This window comes from Xenopus laevis, chromosome 8S (assembly GCF_017654675.1).
Source record: "Xenopus laevis strain J_2021 chromosome 8S, Xenopus_laevis_v10.1, whole genome shotgun sequence".
Classification (NCBI taxonomy): Eukaryota; Metazoa; Chordata; class Amphibia; order Anura; family Pipidae; genus Xenopus; species Xenopus laevis.
The window spans coordinates 193,996-212,500 of record NC_054386.1 but is presented as its reverse complement, the minus strand read 5'-3'; the positions used below and the strand labels follow the sequence as shown (position 1 = coordinate 212,500).

The following is an 18,505-nucleotide window of genomic DNA, read 5'->3' as shown; positions in this document are numbered from 1 at the left end:
GAACCAAAAATTTCTTTATTTTTCAAACTTGTGCATCCAACGTTTCGACCCACATTAGGGCCTTTATCAAGGTCCTTGATAAAGGCCCTAATGTGGGTCGAAACGTTGGATGCACAAGTTTGAAAAATAAAGAAATTTTTGGTTCACTAACCAAGGTGTGCGGGTCCTCTTGAACTCTACATAAATATTTTGACCCAGCACCCACGTTCATGGAAGACTGGTTTAGAGTGCAAGCGTCTGATTCAGGAGAGAGATATATATATATATATATATATATATATATATATATGCATATATATATATATATATGCATAGAATGGACCAGCACACCGTTTTCTTCAATCAAACGTGTTTATTCAATACACACTGTGCATCCAACGTTTCGGCCCGCATCCGGGCCTTTATCAAGGATAAAGGCCCGGATGCGGGCCGAAACGTTGGATGCACAGTGTGTATTGAATAAACACGTTTGATTGAAGAAAACGGTGTGCTGGTCCATTCTATGCATATATAAAGACTTTGACCGAGCACCCGGCCTGGAGGAAAAAAGTGGACAGAGTGCAGGTGTTTGTACTATAATATATATATATATATATATATATATATATATATATATATATATATATATATATATATATATATATATATATATGTACAGCGGGGAAAAAAAGTATTGAACACGTTAATGTTTTTCTCAGTAAATATATTTCTAATGGGGCTATTGACATGAAATTTACACCAGATGTCAGCAAGAACCTAAATAATCCACACATACAACAAACTCTAAACAAACAAGTCCATAAGTGAAGTTATGTGTAATAAAGTGGAATGACACACTTTAGAAAATGAGGCCCAAAAAGGGCCGAAAGCCAAAAAACCTGCTGAAATCAGTGTGAAAGAAACACTGTGCAAATGAATATCAGCTGCTTTAGTGCTAATTGATGGCCTATAAAAAAAGTTTCTCATTAGCAAGGTATCACACAAGAGCATCTCATGATGGGTAAAAGCAAAGAGCTCTCTCCTTCGCAACCTTATTGTTGCAGAAATAGATTTAACAAAGAAAAACACTGACATGTTCAACTTATTATTCCCGCTGTATACGCCTGCAAAGTTTTTATATGTAGGGTTCCTCTAGCTACTACCCACAATCCAAAAACCTACCAGCAGTTTAACTGGTTCCCGATTACACTGAGCCCTGGTGTGTAAATTCAACTGAGGCAGGGACTGATGAGAATGACACAATAATAATGAAAAACATGCACATACAGTAAAAAGGGATAAAGTGAATCCACTTTTTTGGGTTTTGCCCAATTCCTGAAACATTCATAAAATATTTGGCTAAATCCAAACCCTAATTTACATATGCAAATCCTTCACAAACAGACATTTTTTTGAGGGTTTCAATTCAAACAAATGCGAATAAAAAAAAGGGCTCGGCTTCAGCCAAATCCTAAACCAAGTCCAGAATTTGGTGCATCAATTCAAGTCCTTAAAGCAGTGATCCCCAACCAGTAGCTCGCGAGCATCATGTTGCTCTCACACCTCTTGGATGTTGCTCTCACTGGCCTCAAAGCAGGTGCTTATTTTTGAATTCCTGGCTTGGAGGCAAGTTTTGGCTGCATAAAAATTAGATGCACTGCCAACCAGAACCTCCTGTAGGCTGCCAGTCCATATAGGAGGCTACCAAATAGTCAATCACGGCTCTTATTTGGCACCCCAAGAACTTTTTGCATGCTTGTGTTGCTCCCCATCTCTTTTTATTTTTGAATGTGGCTCACGGTTAAAAAAGGTTGGGGACCCCTGCCTTAAAGGAACAGTAACATCAAAAAAAAATTTAAGTGTATCAAAGTAATTAAAATATAATGTACTTCTGCCCTGCACTGTTAAAATTGGTGTGTGTGCTTCAGAAAGACTACTATAGTTTATGTAAACAAGCTGCTGTGTAGCCATGGGGGCAGCCATTCAAGCACAGGATACACAGTAGATAACAGATAAGTACTACTATAGTTTATATAAACAAGCTGCTGTGTAGCCATGGGGGCAGACATTCAAGCACAGGATACACAGTAGATAACAGATAAGTACTACTATAGTTTATATAAACAAGTTGCTGTGTAGCCATGGGGGCAGCCATTCAAGCACAGGATACACAGTAGATAACAGATAAGTACTACTATAGTTTATATAAACAAGTTGCTGTGTAGCCATGGGGGCAGCTGGGAAAAAGGAGAAAAGGCACAGGCTACACAGCAGATAACAGATGCAACAAAACAAAATATTTTACAGGGTTTATCTGTTATCTGCTATGTGACTTCTCTTCAGCTTAAATGGCTGCCCCCATGGTTACACAACAGTTTGTTTATATAAACTATAGTTATTTTCTGAAGATAACACAGAACTTTTACTAATGCAGGGTAACAGTAAATGAAATTATTACTTTGATACACTTTCAGTTATTGTATTTCATTGCTTTATACATGAACTAAGATCAGTGATGTTGCTATAAGAATACTTCTGGCTGCTCATCACTTTAAGCAAGAAGTCCCATAGAGAGAAAAAGAAGATGTTTTGCTTTTGCACCCACTCACCGTGCTGATGCAGTATAACTCTTTATTGAGCAACCACGGCAGGGACAATTTTCCTTCTCCATGGTAGCAAGACTGGATGCGCATCTTGATATGAAGGTTGATTTGGCTAAGGGTGAAGAGACAAAGTACTGACTCCCTAGGTGGGTTGGAGCGATTCTTCTGTCCCTGAGAGAAAACTGTAAACAAGACTTCTTCATCTTCTGGGATCCCGAGAGCTTCTGCCAATTTCTGGCCAGGCCGACTGAGGTAAGCACTTTGAATGAGCCTGTATTCAACTCCATCTTTGGTGCAGCCAATTGGAAACTCCACATAAGAGTAAAACTCAAGGTCTCCAGAACACATCCGTACTATTTTTGAAGTAAAAAATTTCTCCCCTGTGGCATCCAGCAAAGTCTGTTGTGTGTCCAGTTGGAGTGTGAGGAAATAAACAAAAATCTTGCTGACAAATCCATACACATAGTATATGTCAAAGGATGGGTGCAGGGACAATGTGTCAGAGGGCACCTTGATTTGGGATGAGACAAACTCATCCTGATAAACCAAACGGAACATTTCTGCACTCTCCTCATCCTGCACTAATCTGCGACTGGATAGCGTTGGGAAGTATTCAGATTTGCCATCTATGGAGGTACCAATGAAAAGCTTACTCTGCTCCAGGTCCTGGTCCACAATAACTCCAGCCATAGAATCTGCCTCTCGAGCCCCTGACAGATAATGTTCTTTGCGGTGGTGAGGTTCACCCAACTTAAAGAGGTCGTCAAGCCGTAGAAACTGACAGATCCCCTGCCAGACACTGCCACAAGCAACCACCCGTTTCCCAGTGTAGTCTATCAGCAGGAGCCTGTTGACATTATCGGTAGGTGACAGCTTGTGGGTGCAGACACGCACACTTGGAGGAGGGTAACAGCTTGAATTATCTGCAATGGGGCCGGTGAGATGGGACCGCAATTCAGTCAGATTCTCTGAGAGTTTAAAGATCCTGTTCACTGCTCCAAGATAGACATCGCCTGTGTGTTTATGCACTGCAAGGTGAGTAAGAGATGTATCCGACACCGCAAAGGTTGGGAACAAAGAGGCGCCCTTTCGTAAGGTACAAATGAGGAGGAAAAGACTCTGCAAAGGCCCCATAATGCTTTGCAGAAAGAGTTTAGCTTCTGATGTCAGTGGATATTACATGTGGTTTCTTCTTTTCCGGCATCCAGCTGGTAATCCTAGGGTGCAAAAAGATAGATGGATAAAATATACACAATCAGTGTTTGCCCATAAACATTTTATAAACTCATTTACAGCACTTACATCACCTGTATTTTAGCATAACAAACAAAGACAACTTCTACAATGATCAAATACCACTGAGGCATCTTCAGAACACCTGAGAAACATGCTTAGCATTCAAACTACAAGCACCTATTTGCAATGATAGGTCCATGAGGAGGTCTTATAGCACCATAGTGCCAGAGGTGCAGATGCCTTTAATACAAATATACTTGTTGATGTAATTCTGGGATTGGATTTGCAGCTGAAATCCATGATAGCTAGGCAATTAAGGGAAACCCATGCAGCAGTAGCACCCTGAGCACACTATTATGAGCCAAAAAATGCATGTATGCATGTCACGTGTACTTGAAATAAATGTGAAACGCAGTTTGAGCATCACATCAGCACTCACCGTTTCAATTCTGGCTCATTGAGAATTTGACTCTATCCTCTCCCTAGCAGCCAAGATTCCAGCTCTGTATTAGCTGCCTGACCCACTATGAAATGAATCCTACAGTAAGCCCCTAGAGGACTGACCCCTGGCCTGGAGCTGGCAGTCAGTGCTCTCACACGCCAGCACCTCTGGAATGCATTAAGGAAAGGGGAAGTGGCAGTTTGGCTACTGCAGCTGAACAGGTTAAACAAGGACCACAAACATGCGCAGTGCTGGGACAATATTAGTGTGTGCTGGTATGTATGGGCAAACTAAACTACCTGTGCTCCCAGTGTTGGACTGGGATGCCAGGGATCCACCAGAAAACTTAGACCGTGGGCCTAATTTCTAAACTATTATTGCTCCTCTCCTCACTCAACCTCTTTATTCTCCTAGTCTTTTAGATCTAGTTACTATATTCTTCCATTATTAAACTTTTTTTCCCCATTAAGAAATAGGGAATGACCATGAAATAGGCTAAATATTTAGAAGCAAGAGGGCCCAATGACACCTGGGCCCAACGGGAGTTTTCCTGGTATCCCTGCGAGCCAGTCCAAGACTGTGTGCTCCCTTCTTTCTGGCATTTCTATAACAAAAAACTTTGAAACAAAGCAGCCAGTCTTAAGCTGGCCATAGACGCAAAGATCTGATCGTACGAATCGTGGATTCGTACGATTTTCGGACCATGTGTGGAGAGTCCCGACATTTTTCGTCCGTCGGAGATCGGTCATTTGGTCAATGGGACAGGTTAGAAAATTTCTGTCGCCTGCCGATAATATCTCTGCGTGTACGATTTTCAGAGGGAGACTGTCAGTAGTGTTGTCAGACATAAGTATCGTACAATTGCTGTCAGGGGCAGAACATTGGGTGATCTGTTCTTATTTGATCGGAATGGTAAAGACTTTGATCTGAATCTTTGCGTCTATGGCCAGCTTTAGGGTGGGGGGGGGAAGAGATTCTGCTTCTCTGAGGTTTTTGAGGAGGATCTCACATCATGTCCAAAAAATCTCAATCTCTCATGATATATTTAGGATATACTGACTGTGACAGATAAAGTTCTGTAGTGTCTACATTGTCTGTATAATACCTCCACTAAGACCAAGCTATTAGGGGCGATACTGGCTCACTCCCATTTGTGACACCCTAATAATATAGGTTAAGTTAACATTGGGTGTATTTCATCCACAATTTTTTTTTTTTAGTAACCTTAAGTTACAGTAATTCAAATGACCATGTCCCATTCATTCCGTATAATAGATCTCATAACTGCACAGAGAAATGCCCAGCCATATAACCGGGTCCTCTATCCCCTATGGTAGAGAGAAATGGCTAGCTGAATCCTGGGATGCACAAGCCCTTCTGTACCAATAACCAACACAGGTTAAGGCACAGGCAAATCATTGGTTAGAAGGACCTGTTTAGCCATATGATAAAGCGTCTCCTGTCCTCCCTTACACACTCGCATGGAGGGGGGAAATATGCAACCCTCCCTATATCAAGCATCCCCTATTAGTGCTTCCATCCAATCTGCTCCCACCCATATGATGTCAGGCCATTCCCACGTGGCCACAATCCCAAGGCATTCTGTTCTTCCAGGATTGCAGCTCCCTCAATTAATAAACCCGTGTCTTGCAGTGAAAACAATAAGTCAGGCTGCAGGAAAGATTTGCACATGCGCGTGCAACACCACTATCGGCACTGCTGTGGGGATTAAATGAACAGTAAGAGAACCTCAGTAAAGACCAGAGAATTGTGGTCTTCTGTTGTCATGGAGACAGAGGTTAGTGAATCTTTTGCTACAGACATTTATAAAAAGGGACGTCAAACACATTGGTTAATCGCACTCCTTTGCAGGCAATGTCACTGGGCAAGTACACTGCATATTAGGCAATAATATCAATGGGCAACAGCACCAGCTGAGATGCAATATCACTGGGCAAGTACTGCAGTTGTAAGGCAATATCCCTGGTCAAGTACTCCAGCTGTAAGGCAATATCACTGGGCAAGTACCCCGGCTGTAACGCAATATCACTGGGCAAGTACCCCGGCTGTAAGGCAATATCACTGGGCAAGTACCCCGGCTGTAAGGCAATATCACTGGGCAAATACTGCGGATGTAAGGCAATATCCCTGGGCAAGTACTGCAGTTGTAAGGCAATATCACTGGGCAAGTACTGCAGTTGTAAGGCAATATCACTGGGCAAGTACTGCAGTTGTAAGGCAATATCACTGGGCAAATACTGCGGCTGTAAGGCAATATCACTGGGCAAGTACTGCAGTTGTAAGGCAATATCACTGGGCAAATACTGCGGCTGTAAGGCAATATCACTGGGCAAGTACTGCAGTTGTAAGGCAATATCACTGGGCAAGTACCGCGGCTGTAAGGCAATATCACTGGGCAAGTACCGCGGCTGTAAGGCAATATCACTGGGCAAGTACTGCAGTTGTAAGGCAATATCACTGGGCAAGTACTCCAGCTGTAAGGCAATATCACTGGGCAAGTACCGCGGCTGTAAGGCAATTTCACTGGGCAAGTACTGTGGGAATAAGGCAATATCACTGTGCAAGTACTCCAGCTGTAAGGCAATATCACTGGGCAAGTACTCCAGCTGTAAGGCAATATCACTGGGCAAGTACTCCAGCTGTAAGGCAATATCACTGGCTATAAAGCAATAAGGGGTGGGTGTGTCCTAACGGTACCTGCCAGAAGCACAGTAGGAGGGGACAGCCAATCACAGCCCTGCTGATTGGTTCCTGTCCTACAGTGCAGTGAGCCGAGTGCACAGCCTGGGAATTCAGGGAGCAGCAAGTGGAAGAGAAGGAATTATTAGGATTTTTAGCAGAAATATTCAATAAATCAGCCTGAAACACTACCTTTTCAAGCACAATTCTTCTATATCTAAAAGGAGTATAACGCACTGGTACATTCCTTTTTATTTACACATTCGTATTTCTTTAAAGCATGAGTCCATGTAGCATGTGCAGAGTGCAAGCTATTAGTGCAAAGCAGTTGAGTGTGTGCCAATGCAACGCTGACTGGAAAGGCTTTTATTCCGTGCTGTCAGCACTGTGCATCCCATCATAAGAAATGATAAAACTCCCCTTCTGTGGGGGCTCTGCATACAGAGCTTGGAAAAAAAAACCTCCAGCCATCTCATTAGGAGGGTCTCAGGGGACAATAAGCTCAGCAGAAAGGAACGCAGCCTACCGATCCTATGAAGAAGGTTGTGCCATTAACCTATAGGCAGGCATGCATGTTATTATGTAGTCTATTGTCAAGCACAAACACTTTCACTGTGGCCTGTTCCACATCTACTCACAATCACATCCCTACCCAGCTATTATTTCTTATTACTAGCATAAGATTAAGGGAAAGCTTCCCTCCCCTCTATCAATGCCCAGTGTAAAACAGGCTTGCGCAAAGGAACAATCTCTCACTGTTCTGCATTAGGGGCATATTTTCTGAAGAGCAACGAGATACATGGAAACCTAGAAAGGGGGTTTTCAACTGACTGATTTGGAGCAGTTCCAGTCATACTTACCTAAGTTATACACAACCGGGCTGGAACCCTGCAGTATGGGACTAGCTGCATCACCCACATCAGAATGGATTTTCTGAGCGTCACATCCTCCCATTCACTGGAACCCCAACCTATATCTGCTAACCAAACACTGCTACCACTGGATGATATGGGTGCCCCATCTCCAACCCTTTTCTCCCTCCTTCTACCCTTATTAAAGTAACAGTATCAACGATGCTCCCTCACTTGGCAGAGGAGAGCCTATTCCACTTATGGTCCCATGCCATCTCAACCTATGAAAAGTCCTTTCAGGGCCTACTGGCCAAGGGGAAGTGCGTAGGCCAAACATCACTGCACCCCCTCCTTGGCCTACAAAGGAAAGTATGGAACACGGCGCATCAGCAGATTCAGTTCCAACCCCACCATCCACAGACCCCGATCAGTAACAATTTAACTTTCCCAACCATGCGCCAAGTCGCACTGAATAGGTGGTGGATGGCAAGAGGGTTGACAACCATAGGCACAGTATGGGTCAATAATGGCCCAGTCCCCTTTGCGACCCTGAGAACTGAAAAAGCCCTTCCCAACTCACAGTGGTTTGCCTATCTTACCGTCAAGCTCCACCCTGATTAGACATAACAGTGCCAATAAAATCTAGGTAGAGAGCTCGCCACTAGCAAAAGCAATTGCGGTAGACAGCCATAAAGGGCTGGTGTCCAAGTTGTACAAGGCTATGCAAAAACACAGAGTAGAGAACCAGGTGCTGAAGGCACGAGACAAATGGGACCAAGATCTAAGCTACCTTACAGATGCTCAGTGGGCTCATGGCTCTAAATGTGCCCTCACTGGTCTCCCTAAACTATAAATATAGGATGATACAGCTATATATAATTCACAGGGCATATTATACAAAAACCAGACTCCACAGAATAAACCCAGCCATATCCCCTCTTTTTAACAGGTGTAATCAACATCAGGGTACCCTTCTTCATACTATGTAGGATTGCCACAGGTTGGACCAGTATTGGTCAAAAATACTAGATATTCTATCCCAGCAGCTGGGACTACCGATTCCCACGGACCCCAAAATGTGCCTACTAGGGATAATGACTGCCCAAGATATTCCACCCGGGAAACAACCCTACCTCTGCAGAGTGCTATTCCTGGTTAGGAAGGGCATAACACACCAGTGGAAGGACCCAGCCCCTCCAACTTATGAGCAATGGTTTAAGGCGGTGGGGGAATTTTGTAACACAGAGAAAGCCATATACACTAAAAATGGTAACTACCAGAGGTATGAGGAGGTCCCGGATAGCTGGCTAAGGGCACCTAAATGATGAAGGATTACTGTATATGTACTTCTTGAATATATAAGTTAAGCTCATGTTAACGAAGCTTGGATAACATGTGAACATGTGAAAACAATGAAAATGTACCACTGTATTACATGCTTGTTATTGTTTAATAAACTTTTCTTTGAGCAAAAAAAAAAAAAGTAACGGTAACAACAAGAAAATGGAAATGTTTAATTGGAATGCCGATATAATGTACTGGTACAACTGGTGTGTTTGCTTCAGAAACACAACTATAGTGGACATGACAAGCTGCTATGTGCGGTTTCCATTCAGGCACAGGATGCACAGTAGATAACAGAGAAGTTCTGAAGAATCCCATTGTATGCTACATAGCTTATCTGTTATCTACTGTGTATCCTGTGCCTTTTCAGCTTTGAACAGCTGCCCCATGGCAACAAAGCAGCTAAAGATGGCCATAGATCCTCGAACGATCAGACTTCCCCGTCTCCCGGCCTGCCACTAACCTTTTAAATAAAGTAGTTAAAGAACAGACCAGCCGATGTTCTGCCCCTAACAGCAATCATACAAAAGTTTATGTCTGACAAAGCTGGTGACAGTCTCCCACTGAAAATCGTCAGATCGGCAATACATGTAGAGAAATTATCGGCAGCCGACAGAAATCTTTTAACCTGGGCAATCATCCAAACGACTGATCTCCATAGGATGAAAAATGTCGGGACTCTCCATACACGGTCCGAAAATCATATGAATCGAGGATTTATACGATCGGATCTTTGCGTCTATGGCCAGCTTTATTTATATAAAGTATAGTTGTACTTATCTGTTATCTACTGTGTATCCTGTGCTTGAAGGGCTGCCCCATTGGCTACACAGCAGCTTTTGTATATAAACTATAGTAGAGTTTCTGAAACAAACATACCAGTTTCACCAGTGCAGCACAACAGGACATTGTATTTTTATTATTTTAAACCATTTAATTTTTTTGGTGGTATTGTTCCTTTAAGCTAAGTGGATCAGAATAAAAGCTGCATATATAAGCAGAGACAGCAGATCTTGTTAAACAGAGAGAGTCCCATTAATGTAAAAGCACATGAAGTGAGATACATACATATATATGCCTGATAAGGTCTGATGCAAAGCTGGAGGAAGGGACACAGATCTAGTGGCAAGCTGCTTGTACTAATTGGCTTTGGTGGCTAAGCAGCCAATAGCTAATGCTAAGAAGCTTGTGTTTTAGTGGAAAGATTAAGAAATCAGATTAGTAACATATCTGGCCCGTTTCACGTTGGTGAAAATTCTTGAAACGGCAATAAATTCTCCAAAATCATTGAAGTGTACGGGTGACACTTTTTTTTTTTTTTTTTTTGATGATAACTATTTTCTCAATGGGCATTTTCATGATGAAACCTCATGGCTCATCACTACACACCACCCTCACAGAACAACAGCCCCCCATATAAAGAACCCTACTTGTCTCCAAGAAAATCAATACCACAACTGCCCCCCATACAGAGAAGGAAAGTGGGTGGCACAAGCAAGATTCCCAATGTACTGACATATACTTCATCCATGAGACACCACTATTTTAAGGACACAACTAAAAGAGTTGTATAATATAATGTATTATTTATACAGTGTACAAATGATTCTGGAGCTAAAGGGAGTGATGGAGCGAACGTTGCACAAGAATCTCACTAGTGGTGCAGTTCTACCAACCCACTCAGATTTCCTTCTCAAGTGCCATCCAGCAAGATGCACAAACAATCAGTGTTCTGCCCATACCTTGACAAATGTACAGATATGAAATTCTGCAGCGACATTAGAAGGAATCTCAGGTTTCTGTAAAAAAAGCCAAACATTACGTGTTACAGGGAAAAAAAGAAAAATCTGTGAAAGAAGATACATGAGCCAAGTGGCTAACAGAGCACTGTATTGAGCCTGTGGGTGAGTGAAGGCAAGTGGGTACCAGGGAAGAGTCAACACAAATGTAAGAGCTGCACAATAATAATATGCAAGATATGCGGGGGGCTCCTGCACCAACACAAAAGTGACTGCAATTCTATATTACCAGGGAAAAAAGTGTTATATACACACACACTGAGCTCTGTTTCTTTTACTTAGTTATAGTTCTGCTGTACAGTGATTTGCCCTCAAGAAGCCTATACAAATAAACATATACAGCCTCCTATTATACACATAGAGCACCATATGCAACACGTACTGTATACATTCTGGAATCAAGGGACACTAGAGAACATTATAACTGGCATGCTGTGTAAAATCATAGCAGAAACAACCCTCAGAGGAAACAGGGGGGTAAAACGGGAGGCAGAGAATGGGAAACAAAGAACTATATATCGGTTTTCCCAGGTACGTCTCATTGTCTTGCATGAAAATCAGACCACATACAAATTATACATTTAGATCTACAGATTCCTGTAAATATTACTGCAAATATTACTGCTAAATGTATATACATGTTTTACACAACCTTATTTATTAGAGCTTCAAAATATTGAAGCATATTTGAGGCGAGTGTAGAGGGTTAAATGAACTACATGTGTGGAGAGTATTCCATTAAAAGATGGAGTGCAGCCCATACGACAAGTTGATGTGCAGCTGAGTAACCCAGACCGTGTATATAGCGCTCTGCTCAGAGATGGATGGATTGTTGCTATGCACAAAAAGGCACCATTATTGCTCTCCTGTGATTGGATGGACTATAAAGAAACTCTGGTTGCATGAAGGCAGAATTAAGTCAAGCAAATACCATATTGACCCAGGAGTCCCTGGCTCTTTGGGTTCCTATACTTTCCAGCCAAACATCACAAGGTCACTAACATGGCTACAGCAAAGAAACTGGCTTATCAATTGCAACGCACTTACACAAAGCCTTATTTTTCTTTTTAACAATAAAAAAGTGATATCATATAACAATGTAAATGTTTAAATCAATATATAAACAATATAGCAGAAGGCAGCACCTGTGAAAATGACTTCTCTTACACTGGCCAACCATAGAATGGGAAGAGACAGGCAAAAGCAGCTTTGAATAGCACTTACATTTACACACAGCTGGAAATTTGTTGCAAATGTTTAGCTACTGTATAACCGTAGCATAGAAAATGCAATCCTTATGCAAAATGCCTCTTCAAACAGCTACACCCTAACCCTACTACACTGTTTATTTCCCGCTGGTTTGAGAGAAATTCTAAGCTCCTTTTCAACCCCCCATAAAATGCACCCCCCCATAAACACTAATCTAGTGGCCATACACAGGCAGATTTTGTTGCCACTCTGCAAACAATCTTATTGGCTGAATAATTGTTTAGCTGATAATTCCCTTACCCACATTAAGCGTTATGTAAGGAGACTTTCATCATAGCTTTGCCATATAGGCCTAAAGGTGGCCATAGACTCAAAGATCCGCTCGTTTGGCGACATCGCCAAACGAGCGGATCTTTCCCCGATATGCCACTAAACGGCATGGCTATATCGGGGGTAATTCGAACGTTCGGCCGTATGGCCAAACGATCGAATTACGATGCGCCAAGGGGCTCCAACGGGTCGGTTGGTCGGTCAAAAATCCAACCTTCCCGATCGATATCGTGGCCAGATATCGATCGGAAAGACCTGTCGGAAGCCCCCATACACGGCCAGATAAGCTGTCAAATCGGTCCAAACGACTGATATCGGCAGCTTTATCTGCCCGTGTATGGCCACCTTAAGGGTATGGTCACATGCTATGATTCAGGGAGATTTAGTTGCCCTGTGATAAAATCGACTCTTCAGACGACTTAAGTCCCCTAAAAGGCTTCCCGCCAGCTAGAATCTAAATCAACAGCGGGATGGCACTTGGAGCCTTCCGCCAGCGAGAAGTTTCCTCGTGAGGCAACTTTGGGCGACTTCAGAAAACAAAGTGCCCCGAGTGCCATCCCGCCGGCGATTTAGATTCTACCCAGCGGGGAGATTAGTCGCCTGAAGAAGCGATTTGTCAATGGACGACTAATCTCCCCCAGTAGCTTCGTGTGCCCCTGACCTAAAGACCTAACATATATTGACTGATGGCTGTTTGTCCCTTTGTTTACTTTCACAAAAGGCATATGCAGTATTGAAGATTATCTGACTGTCCCATCTACTGGGACATTGTTCCACAATAAAAATGGTAAACCTGTCTGTCTATTTAGAGCAGTGATCCCCAACCAGTAGCTCGTGAGTAACATGTTACTCCCCAACCCCTCTTCAGAAACGACGACGATCCATTGTGCGGCGTTCGATTTCTCCTCCCTGCCTTCTAAAGGAGATAGCCAGGGAGGAGAAATCGAGCGCCGCACAATGGATCACCGCCCAGTCACTGTTTCTATAGTGGAGCGCATGCAGGTGGTTTTTTTTTTGTTGCAAAGAAACAAATTTTTTTAAAATATTTTTTATGTTACTGGTCCTTTAAAGTAGGTTGACAATCCACATAGGGGCTACCAAATGGCCAATCACAGCACTTATTTGGCACCCCAAGAACATTTTTCATGCTTGTGTTGCTCCCCAACTCCTTTTACTTCTGAATGTTGTTCACGGGTTAAAAAGGTTGGGGATCCCTGGTTTAGACAATTTTTTCAGAACAATATGATCATTCTTATCCCATCAGTATAATGATGATACATTTAGAAACAGCTTGAAATTTATAGAATATGTGCATCTAATACTGAAAAATTCATTAGAACTGCATTTTCTTAAGAAGGGCTTCTAAATTCCCTGTATGTTTTTGGAGCATAGATTGAACTGCTTGCACATAGTGGTGTTGGAATTGCACCTAAGCATGCAAAGCAATAATATGAACTTTCGCATCTCCATGATGTCAATGGAACAGCACTAGATTGACAAAATCTAGTACCCACCACAACAAGGGCACTGTAAATTGTAGTTCAAAAGCAGAGCACACAGGTTGGCTAAACCTGAAAAAGCCACAATAAATATCAGGCTATTGCAAGGAGATGGCAACATGTGAAAGAAAGGGGGTAAAAATAGCCATCCATTATTTTACAAAACAACAGCTGAACTCACGAACACAAACAAAATGGGAATCAAGACCATCCCACCTGATCTAGAAAAGCCAAGCCTGGAATGCATGCCTATAGTTTATTAACCAACTGTTAGCAGGGCATTCCCATCAAGCGTTGATCATCATCCTTGAGTCAAAATCATGCCTTTCCCAACATGCAGTGCTCCTCATCCTTCAGCCAAAATCATGCCTTTCCCAACATGCAGTGCTCCTCATCCTTCAGCCAAAATCATGCCTTTCCCAACATGCAGTGCTCCTCATCCTTCAGCCAAAATCATGCCTTTCCCAATATGCACTGCTCCTCATCCTTCAGCCAGTAGGATGCCCCTCCCATCATGCACTGCTCCTCACCCTACAGCAAGCAGCATGCCTTTCCCAACATGCATTTGAGAAGGAATGGGGGATTTTATGTTGTGCTGTCCCCCACCAAGAAGGAAAGTCAGGCATTTACCCAGCTGAAAACCATCCCACTGGATAAGGAGATTATTATCCCTCTGCCAAAGACCCAACTATATCAATCTCCCCGCATACACCTTACATGTACCAGTGTATCCCCATATAAAAGAAGGCTTATCTATTTATTGCATTCACCAGTACACACTACATAACCCCACAAAATCCAACCACAAACCCCCATATCCCTCCCTGTGTATTGTCATATGTATTCCTACACCACACAGAGTACTCTCCATAGCCCCTATATGTATCAGTGTATCATACACAGCTATAGCCCCAGTGTATCTTTCCCTTGCACCCAATATCCCGCGTCCCTTAGATCTCCCATCTTCCTCAGGGATCTTTCCTTCATGGAGACGAATTCCTTGCATACACCATGTATTAAGGTTCTCTCTTATGGTTTACTTGTGCACAATTAGTTTTCATCCTCACTTTAATTCAAAAATAATGTCTCCAAGGCATCTTTTGTGATGTATTCAAATCATATAAATATATTCTCATGATATTCTCTAGATCTCACACTCATATCTGCCCTTGTCTCCTCCCATACATTTCCCCAAGTGAATCTTCTCACAACACCCCTAGTGTCCCCCCCATCCAGTCTGTACTTGCTTCCACCATAAAGCCTGTGTCTCCCCCAGACATATCCCCAATAGAACCACATACATAGAGCCACATACATAGAACCATATAAATATAACTATATAAATAGAACCCCATAGATATCCCACAGCTCTTCTATTTGCTCCAGTCTATTGCCCTCTCTCACCTCCCCCAGTGTATTGGCCCATAGAGCTTATTGTTCCTCCCTGCACCCCCATACTTCATACGTAACCTCCCCCCCATACACCTCAGTATTAGATCAGTGTAACCCCCATACACCCCCATAAAGCTTTCCCGGTCCCTCCCAGTCTCCCCAGTCTGTAGCGTCGCTCCCCTCCCCCACACACGCCGCTGCCCCTCACACATTATTATTATTATTATTATTATTATTCTGATTGTGAGCCCAGTTGCCATTCTGTGGCGCTGATATAACCGCAGACAAAGACTTACGGAGCTGGCGTGTCGGTTCCCGTTTGTATAATCCGGTGCCTCCCCCGGTTAAATCCCTCGTTCCCGGGAGTCAGTAAATATCCTCACGCCGCTCCACTGCCCCTTGTACTGAGCCGCCCCCATAGCTACCGCAGCATTTTATATGGGGGCTGTACCACTTTGGCATGGGGGGAGCCAACTGTGTTTCGAGCACTGTCACTGCAATGAAAAAAACTCGCAGGACACGGGGATTGTAGCCCAAACTTCATCTAATGCTCAATACCTGTCCTACCTCTGCACCCACGTATCTGACCGGACGGGAATCTAATCCTACCAAAATACCACAATCGAGCGACCCCCTTAGTGCAGTGGTGAAGTCCATGCAGTCTCTGCCCGCAGCTCTGCGAGTAAGAGGGGCGAAGCCTGTAAGTAACCTGCTCATAACTAGTCCTGTAAAACACGGTTCCCTATTAGCCTTCTTGTACATCATGTTTTTAATAACTTAATGGGCCAGACACATTAACCAATGGCAGCTGAGGAAACGGAAACAGTCCCGTTATCTTTGTCTGCGAGGAAAATACAGTCCCCTTATCCCTGTCTGGGAGGGGAACTGACTGTTCCATTAGTCCTGTGTCTGTGGGGGGAACTGACTGTTCCATTAGTCCTGTGTCTGTGAAGTGCAACTAGTCTAGAGCATTAGGAGGGTTAGTTAATTAGTTCTGGCCAGTGGAAATTAGAGTGCAGTGGATGATGTATTCTAGCACATGCTGTATAATTCCCTTATACTCTGAGTATTGATCTGAGTGTAATGAAATAATAACAATAATGTGTATCATTCCTGCCAGGGTAAGTGATGGCTATAGTGTTTGTGTTCTGGGCTAGTTGATCAAATGAAAAGGTGATTTGCATTTCTAGTTACATTTAATTAAAGGATAAACATTCTGGGCACAGGATACTAAGGGGCACATTAACTAAGGTTCAAATTTTAATTTTGGAGTCGTTTTTTGTTAAAAACTCACAATTTTTATTAAAATTCTAATTTGAATTGACGCTTGTCAAAAAAAAATCAAGTTTTTTTTCCAGAGTTTCATTTAAATTTTAGGGTTGGGACTACTCGTTTCAAATTTGAGACATTCAAATTTTTTGTAAATTATGTACCATTCAAATTGTGAATAAAATCGAATTTATTAGAGTAAAAAAAATCACACTAAAATTCGACCCTTGATAAATGGGCCCTCAAATGAATTTTCATTGACAGTGGAAATGTAAGCATTATGCTACCAGCCATAATTATATCTTCTATATTGTAGGCTGAAATGTGCCCGGTTTTCTTACTTGTGGGATCCGAGTTCCAGATAAACGGTCCACAGATGTGCCCATTCCCACGTTTCTGTATATCTATGGAAGAGCTGGACAGAGGAAACCATGTAGAAAGGTTTCAGTCTGTTTTGGGGGGGTGTCCTTGCCAATGCTAGTTAAGAACTAATAATAATGAGCTATGAGCACAATGATATATTACTGTTCATGTATACTCCAAGCTTGGCACTCACACATAGAGTTTCCTTGTGTGCCCATCACATTATCATGGCAGAGATTAGTATCTGGCTCTTGTAATCACACACATTGGTATATTAAGGCTGAAGCACGTATTACTCAAAATTGGTTTGAATTTTCCTTTTGCTAATAATGTTTTCTCTGTCCTGCTGCGGTGACAGGGTGAGGGAACACAGGACAGACTTTGCAGCAGCCTGTAATATGTCAAATCAATCCAACTCCATTATTCCATTTAGCAATGATGTCAGAATAATTAGGGGAGCTCAGAGATATTATTTACATCAGTGTGTGTACGCACCCTACCCTGTCCCCTCTCTCATACAAGATAACATGACATTTATGGAAAGGGTACAGTGGTGCTGAACACTAATGATACAGTGTAATGCTATGAATTTATACCTTCCTTCCTATTTCCACTGCATATTAATGTATTTTGGTACTGCTGAGTATGGCTGGGACAGGCAGCTTATTAAAAGTTTCAATAGCTTCCTATGGGGGTTCATTTGGCTTTCATTTATTCTGTTTTTTTTGGGGGGTAGCCCTTTATTTGGCTGAGGCTATTGATTCTCATTTTTCTACAAATGTTCCCCTGGGACACTGAGTTGCTACATTTATGTACCAAGTGTCTTGGCTATTGCTATATGGCATCTTCCATCTACAGCTTGCTTGGAACATAGATTCAAGCTTTCAGATAAAGAGCATTTATTACTATAAATTGGGAATTCTTAACCTATTGATTGGAACTCAGAAATGGGTCACCATGCTGTTTAGGGTGTGTCTCCTCAATTACAATTAATAATGAAAAATGTCTGATCCCTGAATGGATTTTACCTACATTTTTTACCTAGTTTTTTTTTAATGATTCTTTTATTGAAGAGATCTCAAGTACAGTAAAAAAACATCAGATATTGTAGTGCATTTGAATATGTAAGTAATGGAGTAATGAACAAATACAAAATAACACAGCGTATGTTCAACCTGAGGTGTTGTGTTATTTGTGATAAAGACACAGCTGTCATCCTGGAAATACAGGAAAATTTAGTAAAGGCTAGAAGTGATGTCATGTGTGCGTCACACTCCTGAAGTGACATCATATGTATGTACAATTGTTCTCCTAAAGCCACTAAATTCTACCGCACATACACACACTTCCACTGATGGCATTGAATGCTTACTGCATACGTTTATCTGGAATTTAAAGAGAACCTGAAAAAAATCTGGAGAATGCGATAAGATGATGGGAGACTGGGGAGGTTTCAAAATCTGGTAATTCCTTAAAAAATAGGGAGTGG

General features: G+C 42.3%; 1 protein-coding gene across 1 annotated transcript in view; it reads right to left on the bottom strand.

Moving 5' to 3' along the window:
* Positions 1–15,830, bottom strand: part of plxna3.L (plexin A3 L homeolog) — a 72,442-nt gene extending 56,612 nt beyond the window's left edge. The window contains exons 1-2 of the mRNA XM_018232174.2: positions 15,681–15,830; positions 2,589–3,799 (exon numbers count right to left, since the gene is read on the bottom strand). Of these exons, the coding sequence (XP_018087663.1) occupies positions 2,589–3,716 (1,128 nt within the window). The 5' untranslated portion in view covers positions 3,717–3,799; positions 15,681–15,830. The remainder of the gene's footprint in view (positions 1–2,588; positions 3,800–15,680) is intronic.
* Positions 15,831–18,505: the final 2,675 nt, after the last annotated feature.